Source organism: Coturnix japonica, chromosome 1 (genome assembly GCF_001577835.2).
Source record: "Coturnix japonica isolate 7356 chromosome 1, Coturnix japonica 2.1, whole genome shotgun sequence".
Lineage (NCBI taxonomy): Eukaryota > Metazoa > Chordata > Aves > Galliformes > Phasianidae > Coturnix > Coturnix japonica.
This window is the reverse complement of record NC_029516.1, coordinates 109,399,385-109,421,726: the sequence shown is the minus strand read 5'-3', so window position 1 is coordinate 109,421,726 and position 22,342 is coordinate 109,399,385. Positions and strand designations below refer to the sequence as shown.

The following is a 22,342-nucleotide window of genomic DNA, read 5'->3' as shown; positions in this document are numbered from 1 at the left end:
CCGGGATTCGAGCCTCCTGTGTAGCAGAGCGGCACTTCTACCACTTGCGCCACAGGGGGATTCGAACCCAGGTCCCAGTGTTGCAAAGCGGCCCTTCTACCACTGGTTGCCGGAGGAAAAGAGGCGGGGCGTCCGGGAGAGTTTCCGGTGCGCTCGGCCGGGCCGCTTGTTTGGATGCTGCCGTCACATCATGGCGACGCGCGGAGCGGAGGCAGCGCGGGGAGGAGGCAGCGGCGGCGGTGGCGGCGCGGCGGGACGGAGCCGGCGCCACAGTCAGGGCCGGGGCGGCGAGGAGGCGTTGGCCGGCGGTAGCACGGAGGTGAGAGCTCTGCCCCCGCTCTTCTGTCCCCGCCGGCTCGCGGCAACTCGCTCTCCGGCCCCACGCGGCCTCCGCGCTGTGGCCGTGGGGGCGGCGCCGCTGTCGGGAGGCCGCGGTTCCCCGGGGGGCGCCGCGCTGTGCTGCCCGGGCCGGGCTTCATCTGCGCCCCCACGGCTGCTACGGGGGCGGGGCGCTGCCTCCCCGCGCGCGGGGGCTGCTGGCAGCACGTGGCGGGGCCGGTACCGGCCGGGGGTTCTGCCGGCCGCCGCTTCCCTGCAGGGCTTTGCTCGGTCCACGAGGAAGCGGGTAGCGATATTAACCCGGCCCTTATATCGGATATCGCAGCATCGCTCGGTTCGCACGGTGGTACGGAGTAGAACTCAACCCCCTTGAAACATAATTTAATCGGGTGATTTCTACTTCGGGTGTCTTTCAAGAGGTTAAAATCATCCGGCGGTCTCTTGCAGGTGTATTACAGGCTGGGAGGAGTGGTCCTTGAGAGCTGCTCGGCAGAGAAGGACCTGAGGGTCCTGATGGACGAAAGACTCAACATGAGCCAGCAGTGCGCTCTGGCAGCCCGGAAAGCAAATGGGATCCTGGGCTCCATCAGGAGAGGGGTGGTCAGCAGGGATAGAGAGGTGATCGTCCCTCTCTACTCTGCTCTTGTGAGGCCCCATCTGGAGTACTGTGTCCAGGTGTGGAGCCCTCAGTACAAAAAAGATATGGAGATTTTGGAAAGGGTCCAGAGGAGGGACAGGAAGATGATCAGGGTTGGAGCACCTCCCCTATGAGGACAGGCTGAGGGAGTTGGGTTTGTTCAGCCTGGAGAAGAGAAGGTTGCGGGGTGACCTCATTGCAGCCTTTCAATACCTGAAGGGAACTTACTCCCAGGAGGGGAGTAAACTCTTTGAAAGGGCTGACAATAGCAGGACACGGGGAAATGGTTTTAAGTTAAAACAGGGAAGATTTAGGTTGGATGTTAGGGGAAAGTTCTTCACTAGGAGAGTGGTTAGGCCCTGGAACAGGCTGCCCAGGGAGGTTGTGGATGCCCCGTCCTTGGAGGTGTTCAAGACCAGGTTGGACGGGGCCCTGGGCAACCTGATCTAGTAAATGTGTATGTTTGGTGGCCCTGCCAGGCAGGGGGGTTGGAACTACATGATCCTTGAGGTCCCTTCCAACCCGGGTCATTCTGTGATTCTGTATTGCTCCTTTTGGAACGGCTTTGTTTGTGGGTTCCTTGTGCCGTGCTTTCTTGGGACCGAAGAACTTGTCTGCCAGCTTTCTGCAGGAGTGCTCAGCAGAAATGACAGAAAATTGAGTTTGAGAGTAAGGAGGAAGTGAGGCATCTTTGTGGGAAGTGATTCACACTGTATTGAGTATTCTTTTTAATTAACACCTGTCTGAGGTGCTTGCATGAAATAGCACTGGTGATGTACGCAGCAGCTTGCCCTGCGTGTAAATACATAAGTGCACCGACTGTTTCCATTTAGGCTTTGGGTTCCAGCAGTGAGAATTCTCTTAAGAGTTACAGGAAGTGTTTTCTCATGTTTTTCTTGTTTTGTTTTTACCAAAACTGTACTTTCAGAGCACTGGAGAGAAAGATACAGATCTTCTTTTGTGGTGAATCAACATTGAGGCTCTGGAGTGTGTCCAGAGAAGAGCTATAGGGGGTCTGGAGCACATGTCTTACTGGGAGCAGCTGAGCAAGCTGGGATTGTTCAGTCTGGAGGAGGCTCAGGGAAGGCCTTATTGCTCTACAATAACCTGAAAGGAGGTTGTGGTGGGATGGGGGGGTTGGCCTCTTCTCCCAGGTAACAACAACAGGACAGGAGGGAATGGCCTCAAGCTGTGCTAGGGAGGGTCAGGTTGGGTATAAGGAAGAATTTCTTCTCAGAAGGAGTGGTGATGCAGTGGCACAGGCTGCCCAGGGAGGTGGTGGAGTCACCATCCCTGGAGGTGTTCAAGAACTGTGTAGATGTGGCACTGAGGGATGTGGTTAGTGGGCATGGTGTGGTGGTGGTTGAACTTGATGACCTTAGATGTCTTTTTCCAACCTTAATGATTCTATGAAATACAAAAGCTATTTTTGAGAGTGGGAGTTCTGTGTGGCCAGGCCAATGCAGGAAGAATGGAAAGGGCACCAGAACAAGGACCTTGAGCAGGAATATAAGAATAATGTAAGTGCCTGAGCCTGTGTTTAAGGCTTAAACATAAGGCTGACAGTACTGGTAACATAATGCTTCTAACATTTATGAAGAGAAAATATTGTTGTTCAAGCAGTTGTTTCTTAATGTTCCTCTGTCTGTGCTGGGACACCTCACCTCACAGTGATGATGAGTAACACTAAGGAGGAGACCTCAGTCCAACGTTCTGAAAGCAGATAAAGGAGTGCTGAGAACATCACTCTCAGTGTAATGACAGGACAGGGTGAAGTACTTGTGGGTAATGACTTTATGACCTCAGAGCTGAGATCTCGGTTCACAGGGAAGCCACCTCAGAGGCCATCTTTTTTTTTTTACCTCAGAAAGCTGTAATTAAACTGCATGGCTATTTAGGTCAGCGAACACAGCATACAGAAGTATGGCAGAAGCCTGAAACTTGTTCTGCTCTGTCAACCCTTCGGATAAAGCGCCATACCTCTTAAGATTTTGATGCCATTAGTTATGCTTATATGTTCTTCCTGAGGCTTCTGGGGTGTCATTGGAAAGCACTAACAGCTCTGAAGGCGGGGGTTGTAAAGGCTGTTTTACAGTACAGACCATCCACTGCTGTAGGGAATATGGGAAATGCTTTGGTTGTTTATTTTTTTAAGGTGCTTTGCTAATGTTTAGGAGGAACAGGAAGTTATGACAGCTACTAATTAGGATCTGTTACTAAGAGGTGCAGAGATGCAAAGTATAGGTGGTTTAGTACCCAACAGTATATGCAAGGTATTTTTAGATAGAACAACATGGTATTGCATAGGTACTAGAACAGAAAAGGATCTTCCCACATTATGTTTGGCCATGGTAGGATAGGCTCTGTCTAGTCCTTCTTGTGTAGGGAATGTTACTGGAGTGGCAATTAAAATAGAATAACACTGGTTTAATGCCTTGTGATCATAGGCAGTTTCTTAAGTAGGATGCCTGTCTTTGTACTCTCATGTTTTAGGTGCGAGGCAAGGTAGAGTCTTTCTGATGTGCACCTGTTTGATCAAGGCATGAGTTGAGAGAACAGAGCAAGTTAATAGCCTGAAACTTTGGGGTTTTGACTCTTGAGACTCTTGAGATATTACAGTATTAAGCCCTGCATCTGCTGTACAGGACATTCTTCTCTTACTGCAAGTCTTCTTGGGTATGTTACCATCAAACTTGGGTCTGTCGAATTATAATCCGTGTATCATTAAATCTGCTTGGGAGCTGGCTGAAACCTGAGTGACCATGGTAGCAGCTAAAAACGTAGTAGTAATTTCAGTAGCTGGGTTTTAGTGGGGTGGCTTTGTTTTGTTTTTATGCAGTCAGTACTGAATCAGCACTATTATACAATGCACCGCTGGAAGTGCTCTGTTCTGGCTGGAGTGTTAAACTGAGAAGTTCACTCGTCTGATGAGCATGAATTTGGGAGGGAAAAAGGTAAAGATTTGGGTCGTTCTGTCCATTCCTTCAGTAAGGGGGGGTGATTTCAGCAATATTCATACAGCATAGACCATAACACTCTCACATGGCATTTATTATTGATATACTTCAACCAAATCTGAAGTTACCTGTAGTTTGTGTCTGAAGACACGTATATAATGTATTTTATATGTGGCCTGAGATAGTTCCTCTTCTTTCAGTGTGACCCAGGCAAGCCAAAATGTTGGATATCTACTGTCTGAAGTGACAGCTTGCAATGCTGAAGTGAAACGCTGTTAACTGTTATCAGGAGGTCATCTAGCTGTTAGTGTTTGTGGCACGTGTCAGGCAGTAATAGACTCCTCAGTGCTTAAAGTGAAAAATAAACACTTTCTAATTTAGGTTAAATGCATTGGAGTTTGACTGTGTTGCCCCCTTGCTGTCAGTTCTACTAGGATTTATGGATGACAATTTGATGGGATTTGTGCTTGTTTTTTAGTTACTCTTGTATGTAATCAATCAACTTAGTGGTATTGCTGCTAGAACCCTTTCTCTAACCTATTCTAACCCATGCTCACCAGTTTTTAATAGTATTTAAGCCAAGAAAATTGAATATTAATACCAAAATGGTCTCCTGCAATGCTGTGCTTTAGTTTTGGATAGAGCAGACTTGTTTGTCAGTAATTTCAATTTGTTCCACATTGGGAAACCAAGAGAAGGTTGTAGAGCTCAATAGTTGTTTTCTTCCTCTACTGGAAATGTAATGCTGTTATTTGGAAGTCTGAAATATCCAGGGCACATACAGATGACGAATCTTGATCCCCAGTTTTCTGGTTGGTGACTGCTGCCTTCTCTGCTGGATTTGGGGGAATTAATTTGATGTTCTGAAATTCTTTGTGTTTTCTTTCTTTTCTTTGTCCGAGATTAGAGAAGCTCCCGGAGTTGAGAAATTATTATTGTCAGTACAGGATTGGACTGACACCTGATTTGACTCCTAGAAAAAGCTCTGTTGAATTAATTAATGAGGTGGTGCTGTTCGCTCAGCAAAGCTGCCAGATGCTTTGGAACGTGCGTATGAACGGCAGCTCAGACATGAGGGCTATGTAAGGTGCTGTGGCAGTTTGCTAGCGGAGTGGGTGTTTCTCAGTCCCTGGCTATACATGCACCCCTGCCAGTAGGCTTTCACTTTTCCTCAGAAAAGGAGGGATTTTCACAGATAAAAATAGCTCCTTGTGGCCGCCTTCTTGCTGACAGTGCTCCAGAACTGCAGCAGTCTGTGGTACCTGCGCATCTGTGGTTAGGATGAGGTATTTTTGGCTCAGTTCCTCACGCTCTGGCTGTGATCAGGCTGACCCTTTTTTAGCGTCTCTCTCACGTCTTGGCTGATTTCCAGCCATCGCGAGCTCTTCCGTGCGGTTGGCAGGATGGCGTATTGCTGTGCAGTGAACTGGGCCCAGGGACAGGCTATAAACTTTGTTAAGAACAAGTTTCACAAACGCTGCTGCCAGCGCAACAGGGAGGTGGTCTGAAAGAGGGCAGTGAGGAGTGATTGCAAGAGCGCTGCCTGGGCGAGGGTCAAGAATCTGAGCTAGAAGCCAACATCCTGCATAGAAGGGGAATGGGGCATTTCAGCTGTTGTTGGTGCTGCAGTTCTGCCTCAGTTTCATGCTGAAACCTCTGAACTTTCCTGCTTTGCCAATGTAACGTGAGCCCTGTGGTACTCTGTATTCAGCTTCGAGTAGTGAGCCTTTCCCATGCAAACAGCAGTCTCATGGCATAAGACAATCTAAGGAAAGAATGTGTTTTTAGAGCTCTAAGAAAAACGTTGAGATGGACTATTTATTACAGCAATTCTGTCCATGTGTTACCTTTAGAAGCTTTCATCAAGCACATTGTTTTTGGCACGGCTGGAGGAAGAAGATAAAGCTGCAGTGTGTTTGTCCATAAAGCAGGTGCTTTCGACACCTTTTAGAGAGCAGTGCAGAGGGAAAATCTTTGTTAAGCCAAAAGCTGCTTCTTAATGCCTGTACAGATTATTTGCATTTGCAAAACTTACTGTCCTTCCTGAAATGTATTGCTTTCATTCCATCTTCACAAGAATGAATTTACCTTGAGATAAGGTCTAATGTAAAAGACTTGCTTTGATTGTAGCGAACAGCTAAGCCCTCATGCATGTGCTTTTTTTTACAATATTAATGCATGTTTGTTTAATGATTTCAAAATACTTCCAAGCCTGCTAAAGAAAATGGGATTTGAACTGTATCTCGAAGTATATTATTAGTGTTGGCTGTGTTCCTTTGATGTTGGCTGCCTCCTTCTGAGCAGGAAGACAGGCTGTCCATGCAGATTGTACAACCCAGTGTCAACTCCTGGTTTTAGACATTATTTTTAACAATAAAGCATAATCTGAAATTCAGTTGTGCTTAAACAGCATCACTCTGCACATAAAGAAGGCCTGCTTCTGTAGCTACTTGATCTGTAACTTTTAAAGTTTTCAGGGCTGAGTTTCAGTATTTGGAAAACAAATGTGCTCCTAGTCTTACTTATCATTCTTGTTAGGCAGGTCTGTCCAACCATAAGTCGACAGTCACATCTGATTTGAATAGGTGAAGCTCTTATCCTTGCAGAAATGTATTTCTATGAATTTCTTGACCTTTCTTTTGGTACAGCTCTTGGATTATTGTAAAACTGTTGTCTTTCAGTTCTCTGAACCTAGTACATAATAAAGCAGTACTCGATCACAATACATCCTTGTTTCAATTTCCAGATCCTATTTTTCACGTCCTTAATATTTCCTATACTTAGTGTTGATTTTGTGAGACGCACTTTTAAGAAGTAGTGAGGAGAAATGTTTTCAGTGAAGTTTGGGTGATGTAACAACTCGGATGACATCACATTTGTTTCAGAGCTTCACAAGCATATCTCCACGTAGATATTTTTGCAGTGACAATGTACTGAAGTTGTTTCATAGTAGAAAAAGTAGTAGTTTGGACTGTTATGCTGCTTCCTTCATTGTTCTTTAGGCTTATTCTGTTGACATTTGTTTATATACAGCAGTAAGTATTACCTTGATCAACGTGCATAACAGTGGACTTTTATTCTTTCTTTTGTTTTTTTTGTCCACACCACTTTTAGGTGGAAGTTTCCATTTTAAATACACTGCTTGACTATTGATTTCTGCTTTTTCTTTTTGCTTCTGAAGTTGGTTGTTGGTGCAATGGAAGAAGCTGGATCCCAGGAGACAGGAATGAATAATCAGGATCAGCTGATGAACAGCAGGTGCAATGAATTGTCTAACACAGCGTTACAGTATACGCAGCCCAACTGTGATGGCCTGGAAAACACGGACACGTTGGAAGGAACTGAGTATATCACGAAGAACAGAAAGCTCCTGGGGTCCACGTGCTGCTCTCAGGAGTCTCGTGAGGAGACTCCTGGGAGAGAGGAAGCCCGGACTGATCCACCTGATGGCCAACAAGATCCAGAAAGCGAAAAGCACAAAGAGAAAACTTTAGGTATGTACTGTCTCAACTTTATTTCATAGCCAGAACTACTTAGAATACGTTATTAAAGACAACAGAATGTATACTTAGGTAAAAACAGTTCTTAATGCATACATAAGAGTCCCTGTGCTGATACTGTTGTTTTTACAGCACTTTATTTCTGTCATTACTAATTAGCTTTTTAACTTCCTGGTTGTTGGATTAATTTTTAAATTTGTGATGGTAGTTCTTTAGTGCTTTCACTGCTGGTATTTGAATTCCAAAAGCGTATTAAAAGCACTTTTGTGAATATCTTTTAGTAGCTAAACTTCAACCTTTTAAATTAGTTTAACTTTTTCTTTCCCATTATAAGTTAAACAAAAATATTTTTGTGGTTTTAAGATTGAAGTAGCTTTTCCTATCCAAGCTGTGTAATGGCATATAGTCAAGGAAAATGATTCGTACTGTGATGACTTCTCATTATGCAGCCATCAAACCAGAGAACAACTTAAATCACACTAATTTCTTGTGCTCCTATATTTTACCTTTAAAGACAAGCTGCTTTTCTGGGAAGTCTTTTTTCTTTCCCCTCAATAAGATTGTCTTCCTTTCTTTTAATAGGAAAAGAAGTACTGTTATTAATGCAGGCTCTGAACACGCTTTCTACTCCAGAGGAAAAGTTGGCAGCTTTGTGCAAAAAGTATGCTGATCTGGTAAGTAATTTGTAAAGATAGCAAGAGTTATTCATGTGTTAATATTAACGGTGGAATGTAAGAACTTCTAATCCAGGATGGTTAATGATTTTGAATGTTTCACAGTGTTGGCAGGCAGAAATGAACACACAGGCTTCTCATGCATATTGCTCCAGCAGAGCTTGTGTCTAGTCTTTTCACTTCTGCAAGACCATCTAAAACTAAAGAAAAACTAGATTATAACTTTTTGACAACCTGCTATTGAATCATAACGCTAGGATTAACAGAAAAGATTTTTCTTTTGGAAGTAAGTATTTTCCTAGGTTATGTCTGCCATGTGGCATAAAGGGAAAGAACATACTTTGCTAGGGATCAGAAAAATAATCAGTTTTGCTTAACTGTGTAGTGATTGAAGGTAGAGTTGGAAGGTCTAATTTTGCTCTGTGGTCATACACGCAGATTTCTTCAGTAACAGACCAAAAAGGCAGAAAATGTGTCATGGTTTCATGAGAGCACCTTCAGTTACTGATCATAGGGTTCATTCCCACCCTAGATAACAGACAGGACAACTCAATCTCTAAATTCATTGGTGAAAGAGTTGGGTGGGTTATTGGGTCGTAAGTTGTCTTTGTAGAATACATCTGGAGATGAAAAATGCTGCACTTGTTCATCTTGTGATAGGGACAGCCAAGAACGGAAATAACACCTGCATGTTTTTTCCCACCATGTTTGTAGCTGTAAAATGAAAATAAAAGAAAAGGGCTGAAAAGCTTGAAATAACACAAGGCTTGCCTTCTCTTGTTGTCAGGTGTAGTATGTGTGGAAACGTTTCTGAAAATGGTTGCATAATAAACATAATGGCTGCACGACATGGCATAACTCTTCTGAAGTAATTGTTTCTTCTTTTGAGAATGGTGATGCCTGCAGAGCTTTGCTAATGAGTTTAGTACGTAAACTTTCTAGTCACAGAAGCAGTAACTATATAAGAATACATTTAGGTTAGCTTTGTTTTGTTTGCCAAATCTGGAGTCTCGGAATCACAGCATTGTAGGGGTTGGAAGGGACCTCTAGAGATCATCGAGTCCAACCCCCCTGCCAAAGCAGGCTCCCTACACCACGTCACACAGGTAGGCGTCCAGGCAGGTCTTGAATATCTCCAGAGAAGGAGACTCCACCACCTCCCTGGGCAGCCTGTTCCAGTGCTCCGTCACCCTCACTGTAAAGAAGTTCTTGCACACACTCATGCGGAACTTCCTATGCTTTAGTTTCATCCCATTACCCCTAGTCCTGTCCCCATGCACTACTGAAAAGAGACCAACCTGGCCACTGTGGCCCCCACATCTCAGGTATTTATAAACCTGGATCGAGTCCCCTCTCAGCTTTCTTTTCTCAAGGCTAAACAGACCCAGTTCCCTAAGTCTCTCCTCATAGGGGAGAAATAGAGGAGTCCTTGGGAGATTTTTGCTGATGTGTTTTTGCTTAGTTTTTTCTGGGTCTCACATGTGCATTCTTGTTCACATGAGTGAATTTCGTTCAAAACCAATGACTTCTCAAAGAAATCACTTTCCTCTAAATGAGAAACAATATCAGTTCTGTAGTTCGACTCAAGGATATTGAGAAACAAATACAGTAAATGAGTTGGATTTTATAAGCAATTGTTTGTGCATGTGGTGCCTTTTCTATTTGAGGAAACAGATCTTGTGTCAAGTCAAAGACAATGGCCTGCATGAGGAGCTCAGTTAGGATGAATTCCAGAATTCTTCTGGGAGAAAACAGTCTGCACCATCTTTATTTTTTGAGGTTTTCTTGTTAAAGGAAAGATGTAAAACTAATTGGGGAACTGCTAGACTAAATGCTAATCAGTTCCTTCAGGAAGCTCGGCAATCAGGACAGACCTGTTAATGTCATGATTTTATTTTCTGCCTCTTCTAGGAGAGGATCCATAGTGTATTATTAGAATCCCCAACCCAGGGAACCACTTGCTCTCCCTAGCAGTTCTCAGCGTCATGGGAAGTTGGGTGGGAGCTCATGCAAGTTTAACAGTAGTTCAGTGTTCGTACTTAGGGGAGCAGAGTACCACTTAGGTTCAGTTTGATTTGGTTGTGCTCCTTTTAAGATGCATTCTTTCCTTCGTGATCACGGTGGTGAACCACTGGCATAGGTGTCAGATTTAATGCCAGCAAAGGTTTGAACTGACAGTTTATGACAGCGCACCTACAATGCTTGTTTTCTTTTTTTAAAGATTCATCATCTTTAAAGCTCACTGTCAGGTTTTTCAGTGGTGTCTCATGAAAAGGACTGTACAATAAAGGTAGGACTGCCACTCTCCTGGCAAAAGATCTTGCACAATATTTTTTTGTTCCTATTTTGGAATCTATCAGAAGATCAGTTTGTGATGCAGGAAGGTTTGCTTCCTCAGTGATATGTCTCAAACTGGCATACTTTTACAGGCCTGAAGTTTCGTAGACATGCAGACAGTAGAACCACTTGAAGTGTTTTTTTCTGTCCAAGAAAAGGGCTTTTTATATTTGCATATTGAAATGTTTCCTTAAGGTTACTTTGCTCCAAACTAGATGAAATACAGATTTTTATTTGCTGCTGTCGTGGTCATCCTTAACTTGATTCTTTCTTCTGTGCTTTAGCATTATTTTGAGCTCTTTCAGACAACCATCATTGTATTCCATCATGGTGATGTTCCTGGATGCCAGCCTTTTCTCCCTGTGGTGTCCTGAGGCTGAGGCACTGAAAAGGAGCAGCATTCCACTTAATATTATTATCACCTTTACAATAGATCAAACCCTAAATAATATGGTTTCTTGGGGAGCCCAAAAATCAAATGCAGTAGAACTTGCTCTTGATTAGGTGTTGTTGCAAGAAACTCTTCAATTTGCTGGGTGTTCACAGAGGAGATTTTGAAGTCTGCCCTGATACAAAGTTTAGCAATGTCAGCTACCATCCAAATAGTATAAAGAAAATGCTTTCAAAAGTTTGTTTCACGTGGTTGAGGCTACAGATCTTGTAAGTCAGCAAAGCCTGGGCTATGCAGCTTTAATAATGTTTGACTTGATTTGTGTCAGGGCTGCTGGCTATGTCTGTTCCTTTCTGAAGTAACTTAACATTTTATAAAATGTTATCAACTACTTCTTGCTTCAGTGGGAACACCTGCTGATGGGAATGCAGTTTCATGGTTTTCTTCTTTTTGATGGTGAAAACGAGACATGCTGGATAAACAGTTGTGTGTAATTTACAGATAAGAGTGGAAAGAACTGTGGCTTGCTGAAATGCCAGTCTCAGCTGGCTTTTAATTGTATCTGCTGCATCCTCCTCTATCAGAGCTTGTCCTGCCCCTGTAGTCGAACATAAGCTGATAGCCCTTGGTCAGTAGGTCTGTGGTCCAAGTTCTTCAATGGCAAATGTTTGTCAAGTTGGAATGTATATGTTTTCTTCTTCTGTCCTTATGTATTTAGAGTAGACCTTAGGATGCTGGGTGTTTATTTAAGATCAGTGGTAGAGGGTCAAATAATGAAATTACTTGATTTCTTTGCTTTCATCTAGAGTGTTTACGTGTTCAGTCCGCTTTTGTAGATGCGTAGAGATAATTTTGGCTGTATTTATTTCATAAATGCGCTCTCTCATGTTAGTTGGAAGAGAGCCGGAATGTTCAAAAGCAGATGAAGATACTGCAGAAAAAGCAAGCACAAGTTGTGAAGGAGAAAGTCCACTTGCAGAGTGAGCATAGCAAGGCCATTTTGGCACGGAGCAAACTGGAATCTCTCTGTCGGGAGCTTCAGCGTCATAACAAGACTTTAAAGGTTAGTTTCTGGACATAAATTATGATGTGTGGTGGTGAAAATCCCGCTTATTGATCGTCATTTAAAATTAAGCCTGCTGCTTTTCTCTTACTACTTTATCCCATGTTTATATTATTTATATCTGTATATGTCAAATAGTGTGTGATATAAGTGTACCTGATTTTCAAGGTAAAGAACACGAGGGTAGTTGAGTTGGCTTTGAACTATACCCTAAGCTGGTTGATAGGTCATATTACTTGCACTCTGTGGTCTTGTCATGTTTATTTCTGGGAGCAGTAGTGATGACTGCTGAAAAAAATAGCACAACTGAAATAACAGCAGCATGAAATGTCAATGTGTCAGGAAAAAAAAAAGACTTAATTATGTCAGAATATAGTTGCTAGGAGTAAAATGGAAGAGCTATGAGATCCTTATCTGTAGTCAGCGTAGGAAATGGCATTATAGTGTCATTTCTGTTTTTAACATTTAGGTAATTCTTATTCTTGTGAAGGTATTCATGCAATATCTTGAAATGCCAGTAGAAATAAGAACAGAGTTCTCTAAAGACTTTGGAACTTTCAGATACTTCATGTGGATAGATCTCTATAATATTACAATTGCGGCTTATATTAACAATTTAGAACTTGAAGCTATACAGAAGTGAATTACCGCCATCATTTCTGACTTATATATATATACGGAAAAGGCACACAGTCTGGCTTGAACATAATGTTACATAATTTCTCATAAAAGGAAGAAAACATCCAACAAGCACGTGAAGAGGAGGAAAGACGAAAAGAAGCAACTGCGCACTTCCAGATTACCCTGAATGAAATTCAGGCTCAACTGGAGCAGCATGATATACATAACGCCAAGCTCCGTCAGGAAAATATTGAGTTGGGGGAAAAACTGAAAAAGCTGATTGAGCAGTATGCCTTGCGAGAAGAGGTACTTTCATTATGCTTCTGATGGGATTCTGCTAGTTCTTTGTAAGGATTCAGTAGTTATTTCAAGGGGGCCAAAACCCTACTACTTTACACCCACTGTATATATATGACTTAATGTTCTTTTTACTTCACTGCTTTGAAAAGTGACGTGGTGTGAGTATTAAGTTTACTTCTGACTTAGGCTTCCATAAAAGACAAAAACAAACAAACATGTAGTTACAGGGGAGAGAGGGAAAAATTGCATCTTAAAACCATCATTTGTTGCTTTTTCCTTTCATATAAACCTTCTCAAGAGTGTTTCTCCCCCATGCATGCACATATGTGTGTACCTTTGTTGACCTGCATACTTTTTGTCTTTGACTAATGCATTTTTTTTTCCTTAAGCATATTGATAAAGTGTTCAAGCATAAAGAACTGCAGCAGCAACTTGTGGATGCCAAACTCCAGCAAACTACCCAACTTATTAAAGAAGCAGAGGAGAAACATCAGCGTGAAAGAGAGTTTGTAAGTGAATTCTATTCATGTTAAAAAGGAAATATCAACACATCAAAACAGACTGTAAAATGTACACTAGTCAGAGCATCTGTCTCCAAAACTATGCCTGATATCTCACTTCTGTATTGGTAATGAGGAGCTTCCTTGCAGTCCCTCAATAAGTTAACTTCAATTTAAAAAAATCTTGTGAGTTTGTTGCTGTCTTTTAATGGAGCTGTGACTTTCAGGAAGAAACAGGTCCTTTGCTTAGATGATCTTAAAATGATCATCCACCGTTAGACTGTATATGCTATTAAACAATAACTATGGAATCTGAAGTTGATGAAAACGAATTTAAGGATAAATCTACAAAATGCTCTCAAATTGACACAAAATTGATTTGAACTGATCTGTAAAGGTGGTATTAATGCCTGGAGAAGCGGAGGTGGAAAATAAGTTACAGAAGTTTAAAAAAGGTATAAGTTACGTATAGATCATTAATGAAGTGCTTGTATAATTTTAGCATATCAATCTTGCTACCAAAATAGGAACGTAAATTGTATCATGCTGTTATCTCAAAAAAGTCCGTGGAATAGTTTCTGTATGCCAGCACATGCTTTAAGTAGGACATATATTGAGGTATGGGAATAATTAAAGAACAAAAAAAAGCCCACAAGGCAACAATAAAAAGGTCACATGTGAGGAAATGTTGTAGAATGGCCCTTAGATGATATTAATCTTTGCTCATTTTCATCATGTATGAAGTTTTTAAAGCTATTTTTACAAGTATTGTCCTTACATGCTTTTTTTCTCTCTCTTTTTTTTTTTTTTTTTAGCTGCTAAAAGAAGCTACTGAGTCCAGACACAAATGTGAACAGATGAAGCAACAGGAAGCACAGCTGAAGCAGCAGGTAGATTTAAAAATGGAATACTCTTTGATAACAGATTTTCCAAAACAAAAATATTGAGAGATTTATGATCGTAGAGAAATGTAACACAACTTGGTGGGGAGGGAAATGCATCTCATCATTCAGCAGCTACAATGTTGGTGTTTTAATTACATCTTAAATTTTATTTTTATCGGGTAACTTCTCAGTAGCGTATTACAAAGCATAAACTGCAGAGATTTGACATTCACTTGTTGCTGTTGAATGCCTTCGGAGAGTACTAGAAGTTGAACAATAAAATGCTGCAGTTGGTGTTCTTTTAAATTAACAGCAGTACAATACAATGTATTCTTTGTGGTTATTTACTATTCTTTGCCCATTTTGAAACTGTTCTCTTCCAAGGGTAACTTATTGTTTCTGTAGTTTTTCAGGTCCAGAGGGACCCTTGTGACTCTTCACATAGAGTTGGGTGTGGATTTTTACCCGTGTAGGCTTTAAGATTTGTTTTTTACCATTTCCATTCCATGCTGTTGTGGGGCAATGGAAGCAAGACATGTTTTGTTTGTCCTTGTAGTTTTTCAGAGTTTTTAAGCTAAATCTGATCATCCAAAGAAAACACGATCTTCAGTTGTTCACTTGCTGTAAGTGCAACTGCCAGATCCTCTCTGAGGGTGGAGAGATGGACCATAGTTTTTGTGTTACTGTTCTAGATCCCCTGCAGTCATTGGCTACATTTGAGCTCAGCCCACGAGGGAAGTGGTAGGTTCAGCTAAAACTGCAGTATTTGAGAAGCATCAGACAGGCCTTTCATCGTAGGCCTCTTACTGCTTCACTTCCCAGTTATGTTAAATCTACTGACAATCTGTTTCATGTCTGTCATTTTCCCTCCATATTTTACCTATTTTTTTGTTTTTCCAAGCAGTGAGATTTGAAGTGTATGTATGTATGTAGTTAAAATACGCGTGCGTATCTCCACTGGAATTGGCCTTGCTTGGAGGAATCTGGACATCAGTGTTTGTTTGGGTTTTTTTTTTTGTTATTTGTTCCTAATAGTTTTCTTTCAGTGTGGGATTTTGTTTTATCTGCAAATAAGTTACCTTCTATTTAAAATCCCACTGCCTTCTTTTTCTTTTCACTTTTTATAGTAACAGTGGGTGTACTTATGGCTTTCTGTGGTCAGCAAATGTTGCTGTAGAACTAGAACTAGGAAGTTCAGTTGCATTAAAGGCATAGAGTCGTCATCTGCAGGTCAAAAGTGAAACATTTCTGCTATGAATTTTGCTCTTATTTTATTGAGGAAAATGTAGCAAGTGTGGCCTGAACGTTATTGTCTCACAACCCCCGATGCAATCAGTTATCTCAGTTCTTACACTTGAGATAAAAAGCTGCTAGTAAATGGTCTTGGTATTTGGATCTTCTATGTTCTCCAGACATCAAATTACATACTCGTAACAGTGCATTTTTTGCTTTATGCTTCATGTTAAAACCTTTTGGGGAAGATTATGCTAATTAACATATTTTGCTGGTCCTGATGACTGACCTCGTGGTGCAGGGCAAGAAGTATTTCTATAACTGAATATTAATGCTTTTCAGTTATTAAACTAGAGCTTTTCATGATTGAATGAATGCCTTGTCAATATTCACTTCCCATCCCTTTTGCTCACTGGCCAGATTTTGTAGGTTATGAATATATACCTTGAATTCTGGATTCAGTCATGTTTATTTTGTCCCAGCCTTGGTTGTTAGCTTTGGCTGGTTAAAGTGGAACGGTAGGTCCTTTCCAAGCTTGATTTTTGCTTACCAGGTGCTGAATTTCCTCTATACAGAAGTCCATGCGTTGGGTTTTTGAGGGTTTTTTCTCACAGTGGGGAAGCAAATGTTTTGGCAATGACTAAATACAGTGATTTGGAACATTTAATTAAACACGATATCCCTTTCTTTAGAATATTATTGTTCTATTAACACACATCACTCTCGTATAATTTGAACGGCATGTTCTTAGACAGGCTCTGTGTATTTCTCAGAAGAAAATTGTGGGTTAGCACTAGAGTTTTTAAAGAAGTAAATAACAAAATCATCTTCTGTGTTAATTTTCCCTTGTACCTTAATGAATATTTCTGTAATTGCATACAGCTGTTCAGATTAATGTTCCTGCCCTTTTACCAACAGCTTTCTCTTTACATGGATAAATTTGAGGAATTCCAGACTACCATGGCAAAAAGTAACGAACTGTTTACAACCTTCAGGCAAGAAATGGAGAAGGTATTTATTGGATTACTTAGAGCATCAGAAAGGTTAATATAAAAACGCGTGCCGTTAGTACTGTGCATTGTAGATCTCGAAATAGTGCTCACTTTTTGAAAACATGTGCTTTGTTTTGAGACTTAATATCAATTTTAAAATAAGGGATAAGGGTTTGTCGTGTCGTGGAAGAGAAACGAATAATGTTGATCTGTGGTGGAGCTGTTTTTCGATGTAGATGAGTCCCAGCATCAGTTTTATGGAAGACATGCAGTGCAGGTTTGGTCTGCTGTGCTTATGTTTTTAACTTCCTTTACTGAGAATTTCGTTAGTTGATCTCAGTGGTTAGTAATCTGTTTCCTTTTAGGGAGTCAGTCTTGTTTTCTTTGAAAGGAGGCTCAGTACTTGTAGGATTACTGTTGTGCAGAAAGACTTTTCTATAACATAATTTGGTCAAATTAGACTTCGAAAGTAACATTATGAAGAGTCAGATTATTAGCTTATAACTACCTACCTGTGTTGGAAAACAAGCCACAGACATCAGTCTTCTATTCTTTTGTAGATGACTAAGAAGATCAAGAAACTGGAAAAAGAAACTATAGTGTGGCGTACAAAATGGGAAAACAACAACAAGGCTCTTCTGCAAATGGCTGAAGAGGTAATTATCTTTTAAGCAGCAATATGACTACACTGCAGTCTGTGTTCTGGAGGGCTTAATGTGTTTCAGTATTCGATAGAAGAAACTGCGGCCTCCTCTTGGATTGTCTCCCAAGTTTTCTGGTGTGTAATGTAGTGTGTGCTGTTCTCCACAAGTGGTGGAAAATGAGTTTGGATTTAGTCAATAACTTTTCAGGACAGATGGACACACACACACATGTGCGATTGGTTGGATCCTGTGTATGATGAGACCATGCGTGTTGAGTGAATTAACAGTATTTTAATATGCTAAACAAAGTGAAGTCGGTGCTGCAATGGAAATCCATCTAAATATGTAAGATCCACCTGAAGGAAGTAATCTGTAAGCAGGGAATTATTTTCCTGCACTGCTGCTGTTCTTGCTGTCATGAGGTGCCATAACTTAATTACATTCCTGCAGGAGAGGTGCGAAGTGTTCACACAGACATAAGAATGCTATTCTTAGTTTTTTCTCCTGTACTTCTGAATTCCATCTTAAATGTGTTACATACAATCTTGCTGACCTGTGTTGGATATCTCTAATTGCTGTATAGGTTCTGCTGTAGGACTTTACTCTTTTAAGGAGGTAATTAGAGAGCCATGAATTATGGTACTTTCTGACCTGGCTTCTGCTGCTGAATTGTAGACTTAATCATAGAATTGCTCCGGTTGGAAAAGACCCTGAAGGCCTTAAGTCCAACCGCAACCCAACCATACTACCCTAACTCTAACAACCCTCTGCTAAATCACGTCCCTGAGCACCACATCCAAATGGTTTGTAAACACATCTAGGGATGGTAACTCAGCCACCTCCCTGACTTCCCACATACATTCCCATGTTTTCCTATTGTTATCAGTATTTGGGTTCATTGATAGCTCTGTGGGACTTCATCTTAGCTGATAACTCAGCCCCTAAATAGCACTGCATGGTTAGATGGCTCTTGTTTAGTTTCAAAAGATATCTGTTGTGACTCTTGGAAAAACTACCTGACGTGTAGTGTCAAGTATTCTCATCTAGAATTTGACCTATCGGATGAAGTAACATCTTCAGGATTAAATAATTATTTTTGTTTATTTTTAAAAAAACCTAATTTGGTTGTATCATAAAAACTTATGTTTGTTTGCTGTTCCTCAGAAAACAGTAAGAGATAAAGAATACAAGGGCTTTCAGATAAAACTGGAGCGTTTGGAGAAGCTATGCAGGGCCCTCCAGACAGAAAGGAACGAGCTGAATGAGAAGGTGGAAGTCCTTAAGGAGCAGGTTTCTCTGAGAGAAGCAGATGTGGATCTAGCTGTGCAGGTGTTGCAGTCCTGTACGCTCAATTCCCACGAGGAGCTGGAAAGTTCCACTGACACAGAAGCAGGAATCCAGCCCAACGTTGAATCACATGCAGAAAATTGTTCCGAAAAGACTGTCTCGACAAGTCCCGTTCCTGGCACTGAATCTGTAGACTAAAAGGAAGTGTAAACACTGTATTGAGAGATATATTTTGTGTATAACTTTCTCTGTTGGTGGTAACTATTGGTTTTGTGGTGAAAATTTTCTTACTTTTTCTACCATATCTGTATTTTCTTAGAACTACTGGACTTATGTGGTACAGGAAGCTGCATAGCAGCTTGAAATAGCTTAAACTATAAATTTTCCACAACTGTGTTGCACATCTGCCTCATTTTTTTAAAAGAAAATATTTTTCCATAAAAGGATGCATGTGCATTTCCTCCCCGCAACACGAATCACTGTCACTGTGCAGACGGAACATCGTTAGAGGGAAATGGTGACGACGTGTCACTTTTTGCTTTAAGGAAAGGCATTCTGGTTTAGTTCATTGAGTTGCCACTCGATATACTAAGGATTACCGTTTCTCCTAAATTCGTCTATCTGAGGATGTCTGATGGCCAGTAAACGTGTCGACTTTCCCCTCTAGTGTGTTGTCATAAATAATGCTGAGTGAGAAAGGCCCAGATTATGGTAAAATGTACGTTAAAGGGTTTTTATATACTTTGTGGTATGGGGAGAAAAACGAAACAAAACAGCTTTGAAAAATGTTAATTTGCAGCTGGTGAAACAGGGTGTACAACTTCTTTTCAGACTTCTCAGGGTTGTGTTGTAAAGGTTATTTTGGAACTGTCTGCTCTACCTGTGAACGTGGTAAACTCAAATGTGTGAGAAAATGTACAGCGACGCGGTGGAGTGGGGTTTTGCAGTAGGGTTTGGTGCTGCACAGAAGTTGGTCTCGTTCTTTCCCCCTCAGCTGCCGTGTGTCCCTAACGTGTATGATTATGCTGCCTAGAGAAATCCAGTGTTGTCTGGACGTATCTCTGTGGATTATCAGAAGAGCTGTGAAAAAAAAAAAAAAACATATACTGCCTGAAGTGTAGAAGACAGAAGCCTCCACCATGTAGTGGTTTTAATAGCTGTGCATGCACTGTTTGTAAGCAAATACTGTTGTACTCGAACGGACACGTTCAATTCCATCTTGTGAAGCATATATGGAGGATCTTGCATTCTCAACCTGGATGCTGTATGAGTTGGCAGAGTGCCTCCCCAGTTATAGGTTATCTGGGAGGGATGGTACTTCAGATGGATTGCGGTAACATGCCACGAGCAAAGCTCCCTTGTGGAGCTTCTGCCATTTAGGCTTTTCCTTTAAAAAAAATATACATATATATAAATATATATCTCCATATTTTGACTTTTTCTGAGAGAAACTTGGACCAACACTTTCTATTGCAAGGTAATGCGTGAAATAATGACGTGCTGCCCTTAACTTTAGTTCATGTGTATGTACCGTCTAGTTTGGGTTGCTGTTGTAAGGACGATGCAAACGTGTAGCCTTTTCTGGTACTGAAAGTTCTTTGCACTTACTTGGGAGGGGGTTTCTGAATCAAGCACATCTCTCAATGAGCTTCCCACCCTCATTGCCCTTAACAGTTTAGTGGCTAAATTACTTGAATGTTCAGGCTGCACTGAGCTCCTGATCCCTTTTCCGTAGTGATGTACATTGAAATAATGTAGCTGTCTCTTAAAGAGAGTAAGTTTGTGTAAGGCCTGATAAATGTGTTGTAGCTCATACCACTGAGAGGAACTGTGTGAAACTGACATTTCTTACCTGGCGAAGCAAACTGGAGGCTGGCAGTGACGTAGATATGTGCAGGCTTTGTGCTTGCGGCCCAAGATGAATGAAAGAAGGTAGTGGTGAGTGGGCAGCTTAGACTTGGAGCTTTGAAACCTTAATCATGCTAACCGTAAGGCTTAAACGTATAGGAAAAACATATTTCAGACTTGTGATTCCAATGACGTGCTTTGTAGAATCAAACCATTTCAACAATAGTTGATGCAAATGCTGGTTTTCAGCAAACACTAAGAGTGAATTGGTTTTTCCCGAGGGCAAGTGAAAACTTTTGTATGTGATGCATCATCCCCTTGGCAAGGTGGGACCCGCAGTTCTCTATTTTTAAAGTTTATTAATTGGGCATTTGTATCTTGTAACGATCCTTTCTAGAGTGCTTGTTCTATATTGGAGGCAAGAGCGCGTTTTGGACCCTGCCGCAAGAATACTTTTTAAGGGCTTCTAGAGACACGACAGACGTATAGAACAGCAATATATTTGTTACCAACTTAATTTGTAGATGAAGCAGAATGCCCCAAATAAAGGCTTTTAAAACGGGGATATCCTTTTTTGTACCCATAACATACCCCCCCATCACACCAACTTTTCATTTGGCTAAGTTGAGCTTTACTTTGCTTCCTGAAGCCAGTCAGTACTTTCCATGCATTGCTTAAAGAGTGTTGTTTTTAAACAAAACATACAAATTTATATTAAGGGATGAGCTCAGCACTCTGCCATACAGCAGACTCTTGCACTGCCAGTCTGCAGCCAAGTTGGCTCCAGTTGGGTTTTAAGTAAACTCGTGTTAACGCCTTTCTTCCACTACCATGGACTGTTTAATCGGGGCTGGAAATGGATGTAGCCTGAAATACGTAGGTCTGGTCTTAAAAACTCTGGGGCCTGACTGACGGTTTCACCGTGATTAAACTGCGAAGAAGCTGCATTACAGTGATGCAAGACCCAATTATGTGTATGTGTACACAAGGAAGTTAGGGCTGTAGCTGATGTTTTGTCCTTTCTTTCATTATACTTACACCTGGTTACGTTACAGTTCAATTCTCAGGTGTTGCAGAAAATCTACCTCTTTGGACTGTAGATGGAAATAACTGTGAAAAAAAAAAAAGTGATGCAGAAATCTAGTTTGTGCTAAACACACTGCTTTATTTTTACAACCCATGTCTGCTTTCATGAGGAGAAAAAAAAAAAAAAAGATAAATGAACAGGCAGTCTTTGTTTTGCTTTTCAAAAACATTTTGTAGAGATTTTTCACTAATGTGAATCTGAAATTTTATCTACTCAATTCTGTATAGATTAAGTAAATAAGTATGCTTAATATATTGGACTCTGGGTTCTTCTTTACCATTGCACGTGTGCCTCACTGGGGAGCTTGAGATGTGGCTGGAGCTGGTGTCAGCCTAGCAGCAGGGACAGAAATGTGGTCTCTATGCTGGCTGGGTCAGGCTGCATTACACACTTCAACAGCAGCCACCTTCAGCCTCCCGCTGGTATCTATCTGTCCAATCAAAACTGTGCACAGAGAATGCGTTCACTTCCACTTCCTGCACACCACGTGCTGGCGCAAAGGAGCCAGCAGGTCTCAAGGTAAGTGCTGAAGAACACCATTCCCTTATGTACCAGCAGGTGAATGATAACCTGCTGCAGATAATGACCAAAAGCTGAGCCTGGAAGTGCTGGAAGGAAGTTGGGCTTATGGTGGTAGACACAAGAGCATCTTCCTGAGGAACAAACTCCTGAACCACTTTCTTTCTTCCAAGTACTGATGCAAGGGATGCATTAAGCTACTACATACAGGAACATCCAGGCTACAGCACTCCCACACAGACTACCATAAGTTATATCAAAACTCCTTCCTGTTCAAATCTCCCCCTTAAAAATGTGAATATTCACCTTAAATAGCAGCTTCTTGTAAGTGAATGGATGGGTGAGTGCTGGGTTGACCTTGGCCAGTGGTTTAAGCGCTCACACAGCTGCTTACTTGCTCTCCCTCACAGCATTAAAGAAGAGTGAAAAAGAAGAGAGAAAACTTGTTAAATTAGTTGGTATTTCCCAGCAGTAGGCTCACGTCACATCAGCGTCCTTCACACATTACTTTATTTTAGCCAACTGTCTT

The 22,342-nt window shown here is 41.4% G+C and overlaps 1 protein-coding gene across 2 annotated transcripts; it reads left to right on the top strand.

Moving 5' to 3' along the window:
• Nucleotides 1–123: 123 nt before the first annotated feature.
• TXLNG (taxilin gamma) lies at nucleotides 124–21,421 on the top strand. 2 transcript variants are annotated; one of them, XM_015885918.2, is made up of 10 exons: nucleotides 124–319; nucleotides 7,115–7,427; nucleotides 8,016–8,107; nucleotides 11,728–11,898; nucleotides 12,631–12,825; nucleotides 13,209–13,328; nucleotides 14,135–14,209; nucleotides 16,355–16,447; nucleotides 16,989–17,084; nucleotides 18,237–21,421. In XM_015885918.2, exons 1-10 carry the CDS (start codon nucleotides 191–193, stop codon nucleotides 18,555–18,557), a joined length of 1,605 nt encoding a protein of 534 aa, XP_015741404.1. In that variant the 5' UTR covers nucleotides 124–190; the 3' UTR covers nucleotides 18,558–21,421. The 2 variants fall into 2 exon arrangements, with proteins under 2 accessions (XP_015741404.1, XP_015741412.1); XM_015885926.2 differs by lacking the exon at nucleotides 124–319 and adding an exon at nucleotides 664–685.
• Nucleotides 21,422–22,342: the final 921 nt, after the last annotated feature.